The sequence below is a fragment of the Malaya genurostris genome, chromosome 2 (genome assembly GCF_030247185.1).
Source record: "Malaya genurostris strain Urasoe2022 chromosome 2, Malgen_1.1, whole genome shotgun sequence".
Classification (NCBI taxonomy): Eukaryota; Metazoa; Arthropoda; class Insecta; order Diptera; family Culicidae; genus Malaya; species Malaya genurostris.
The window spans coordinates 221,552,093-221,556,797 of record NC_080571.1 but is presented as its reverse complement, the minus strand read 5'-3'; the positions used below and the strand labels follow the sequence as shown (position 1 = coordinate 221,556,797).

At 38.6% G+C, this 4,705-nt stretch overlaps 1 protein-coding gene across 1 annotated transcript; it reads left to right on the top strand.

The window, feature by feature from the left end:
• The first annotated feature begins 1,331 nt into the window (after window positions 1–1,331).
• LOC131427693 (protein adenylyltransferase Fic) lies at window positions 1,332–4,466 on the top strand. Its single transcript, XM_058591119.1, has 3 exons — window positions 1,332–2,399; window positions 2,469–3,062; window positions 3,128–4,466. Coding segments are annotated over exons 1-3 (1,497 nt in total). The 5' UTR covers window positions 1,332–1,497; the 3' UTR covers window positions 3,129–4,466.
• The last annotated feature ends 239 nt before the right edge of the window (window positions 4,467–4,705 follow it).

The window sequence follows — 4,705 nt, the reverse complement described above, 5'->3', positions numbered from 1 at the left end:
ATATTCACCTGGGATATTTTTTAACTTTTGTGGAAAGAAACGAAAAAAATCAATCCAGTCATTTTTCATTAAAATCTTGTTTTCTTTCACCCATTATTTAAAAAATAAGAAACGTGTTCGTAAGACATGTCCACGAACTACCAAACAAAATTATGGATAAATTCTAATGAAAAACTGAATTTCACGAAGACACAGTATTTAAAGAACATTTGGAGATGATCTTTAAAAAATGTATATGTATATATAGCTTCCAGCTGTTTTCCAGAGTAGGGCGAATCTTACAAAAGTAAACATATCGAGTTTCTCTCACCTACCAATAAATGCTTCAAAATCCTATAAATTTGCTAAAAAAATCCGGATTCTACAAAAATCTCAATTTGTGTAATACAAAGAACTATAAAGGGCGAAACTGTCATTACATTTGTTTAGGAAGGTTTCGCACTCCGTGTTTCATGCCAACAAACAGGGCGATACTTCAATTACTAGTAAAGAAGGGCGAAACTATTTATTTTCTTATTTTAGATGGTTTCCTAACCTTTCAACACTGGAAATAGTAAATGAGACGATAAAATTACCCGCAGCTTTATCTTAGACGCGAAAACCAACCGATTTGACGAAATATGCGCAAGGGCGTAACTTCATAATTCACACAGGATGCATGAAAGTAAACAATTCGAAAAAGGGCGAAACTCTTTTCATGTTGATTTATTCAGTGGATATAGAAGGCAAGTGGGAAAATTTGCATGCCTTTTAACGATAAACCAACAGTTAATCGATTAATCAAAAATTGATTCGAGAGTATACGATAATTTCTAAATGGGATTTGAAACCAAAGTCAAAACTTTCATCGACGTTTTTCTCCATTTGCTGTCAATGTTAGATTTGGCGTTCTTTGAAAAACAGCTGTTATTTGAGATAATATTAAAATAAATTATTACTAATGGCGTTTTCGTTTTTAACTTGCACTACACCGGTGCAGTGCTACACTGAGGCTTGAATAAACGAACAAAAATGACGAAAACATAAACAGTAACCATTGACTACAATACATGATTACATTGCACAGAGCTACACCAAACTTTTGATGAGTGCTACACCAGTGGTATCGGTGCAGAAAAAGTGTAGCACTGGTGTAGTGCAATTGGCAAAAACGAACGGTTTCAGTGCAGCTTTCGCTACACCAGTGTAGTGCAATTTAAAAACGAAAACGACATAAGAGAGTGATTTTCTGGTAGCGTGTTGAATTGACTTTTTAAACGATCTGATCGATAAATATGTAACGTTGAGAATCCATCTTCGTTTGGTTCATTTTGACATTGATGATCAAAACATGAAAACTGCCAAAGCATAACAAAACATTCCAGTTTCACCACGTCAATCGGAACGGGTTTTCAGCTGGTCTATTTCTTCGGAGTTCGATTGAAACCAAATAATTCAAGGGTTAATTAGCACGAGTATGTTGATTGTAGTTTGTTGATTGTTGGCCAATCTAGCAAAATGTGTTGTGTATGCGATGACTCATCGCCAAATTTAATTGGAATCCGGAAACGATCCCAATCTAGAGACGAAAGGACGATATCAAGAAAATGGCGCAACCGAATGAGTGGTTTTCATTATTTCATTATTTTCGTCAGTGGGACTCTGGTGTCTGGAATGATGTTTGCGCTGTTGAAACATGCCCCCAGTTATCGGTCACTGCCCGCACGGGTTACTCCGCATCATCTTCCCGATGGCAGATTTCTACAAATTGCAGATGAGGCAAAAGTTTTGGAACCTTATCTGTCAGCGGTTAAGATACCTGGAGGATTCAATGATGACTCCAGTGGAAAGTACAACAGAAATGAACAGCACGATACAAACGAACAGGAAGCTCTGAGTTCGCTGAGAATGGCAACGGAAATGAAACTCATGGGAAAAGACGACAAAGCACTTCGACTGTTTGAGCATGCATTGGCACTTTCGCCAAAGCATCCGGAAGTGCTCACCAAGTACGGTGAATTCCTGGAGCACAACCAACAGGACGTACTGACGGCCGATCATTACTATTATCAAGCGTTGGCGGTGAATCCATCCTACTCGGATGCGTTGACGAATAGACAAAGAACTGCTCGAATAGTGGAACATCTTGATCAGAAACGTTTCGAACGATTGGATGAAAAGCGGGATGCACTTTCGTCGGTACACGCGATGAACGCCGCACTGAAACGTGCCGAAAAGGAAGCGTACATTCAACATATCTACCATTCAGTGGGCATTGAAGGAAACACGATGAGTTTAGCTCAAACTCGTTCGATTCTGGAAACGAAAATGGCCGTTGACGGCAAGAGCATCGATGAACACAATGAAATTCTTGGGCTGGATGCTGCGATGAAGTACATTAATGCAACGTTGGTTAACAAGTAAGTAGAGGTTCGCTTTAAACCCTCATACATTTTATCCCGAGCATTGTTTTCTTTTGTTTCATCCAGGAACGATTTTATAACAATGAAAGACATTCTGGAAATACATCGTCGAGTTTTGGGTCACGTCGATCCGATCGAAGGTGGCGAGTTCCGACGTACACAGGTTTACGTCGGAGGTCATGTTCCACCGGGTCCGGGTGATTTGTCGATTCTGATGAACCGTTTCGAGATCTGGCTAAACTCGGAACAATCGTTTCTACTGCACCCGGTGAAGTATGCCGCCATGGCCCACTACAAACTGGTCCACATTCACCCATTCAGCGATGGAAACGGCCGAACGTCCCGCTTGCTGATGAATACATTGCTCATGCGGGCCGGTTACCCACCGGTGATCATCCAGAAACAGCACCGTCACAAGTACTACGACTATTTGCAGATTGCCAACGATGGTGACATCCGTCCGTTCGTGCGGTTCATTGCGGATTGTACGGAACGGACACTGGATCTTTACCTTTGGGCCACCAGCGATCTGTCCAATCCGATTCCGCTGTTGGCACAGGAAAGCATGGCGAAAGGTGTGTCACTGATCAAGGGTTCCGAGGAATCCAGTACCGTGGAAGGCAGCGGAACCGGTGATACCATACGGATAGGAATCATTTGGTAAGTTCGGTCAATTTCGTCTGTAATGGATCTACTTGAATCTACTTGACCTGCTGGGTTTGCAGATATTTGCTGGCAACTGTGCTCATCATTGCGCTAGTGATACTGCTGCTACATCACCGGAAACCTCGTGCACTGGTGATGCTGGTCGTAGTCTAGATGTTCGGATGTTCCTTTCCTGGAAGCTTTCGCCGAAACTTGTAATCGTCGGGGTGAGTAGTAGCCGGATAATGTTATTTTTTGTTTGTTTATTTATGCTGTTTTAGATTTAAGCTTTTAGCATCTAATCCTTTCTAGCAGAGCATATTTAATTTGTTCTTCTTTAAGTTTCAATCAAAGATTACCAAGATTTAACTACTAACGAACTTAAGAGCAGTCAGTGTCTTTACAAGAAAATACGATCTTAAAGCGAGATAAGAAAATGAGAATGTTAGAACATTTTAAAACTGTAAATAAAACCATATATTTGTATGTATTGAATGAGTGTGTAACGACTACTAATCAACCATTACGTTGTTTGGTTGGTTGTTCGAATCTATTTCCCAACGATAAATTCAAAAACTGTTGCGAGTCAAACATCCAATAATTGATTCAGTTGTTTCTCACCAATGTGCTTTTTCTGTAGTTTGACAGTTTGTGTTCAGACTGTAATCATATTTTGGTAGAATTATTTTCCCCTTCAGCGAGCGTGATTGTGTGTTTAGTTGGAATTCTGAAGCGTAACGACGTACACAACAAACGCTCAAATCGGGATTTAGTCAGTCTGTCAGATATTAGATAATTATTTCTCTCAAGTGCCAAAACAGTTGACCAAAACAAATCAATTTTTATAATAGCCAAAGGCGAATCGAAAGGTTTCCATTATTCATGATTTTTTTAATAATTCGCACCATGCAAAAAGTAGATCGACACGACAGCTTTCGTGAGTGAATGAAATATGCAGCACTAAAATACTAGTAAATGTTATGAAACTGTTTTAATATCTACTTCAGTTGCTTCTTTTCATTGAATTCACAAGAGAGAATCAATTAAAGCTTACGGTTCCTTTCGTAAATCTCAAGTTGAAATTTGATCATTATAAAATACTCCATCCAATTTCGGACGGGCATTGACTTGTGTTAAATACTAGAAATGTGTAATAATGTATATATTGTAAAACTCCATTATTAAAGCGATGAACACGCACAGAAGCTATAAAAATATTTATTTTGAACAAATCGTCTAGAAATATTTAGTAATTTATGTTTATCAGGTTACTGTACAGTTTTTAACTGCAAATACAATTGAAAATTTGATATATGAATTTCTATCTGTGATTTGAGAGTGTTTTACAAATGAAGCAGAAATTGTTGCGTAGAGCCAGCAGAATGATGAGTAGAAATAAACAATCAGAATTATACCGTTTACCGAGTAATTAATAAACTAAAAAGAAATTCCTTTAGTCATAACCAGTGTTGGTGTTTGCCAAAAATTTCACAGAAGCTGCTATATTGCTATCTATATTGTATACAACATTTTCAATCCGGTAGAAGATGCTACAAGAACTCGAATCTCTCAATGCATGAACCGCGAGAGAATTTTTTTACATTCCTTCGCTCCACTCCATACTCTGAGTATTTCTTGGCCCTTAAAAAAATTACAGT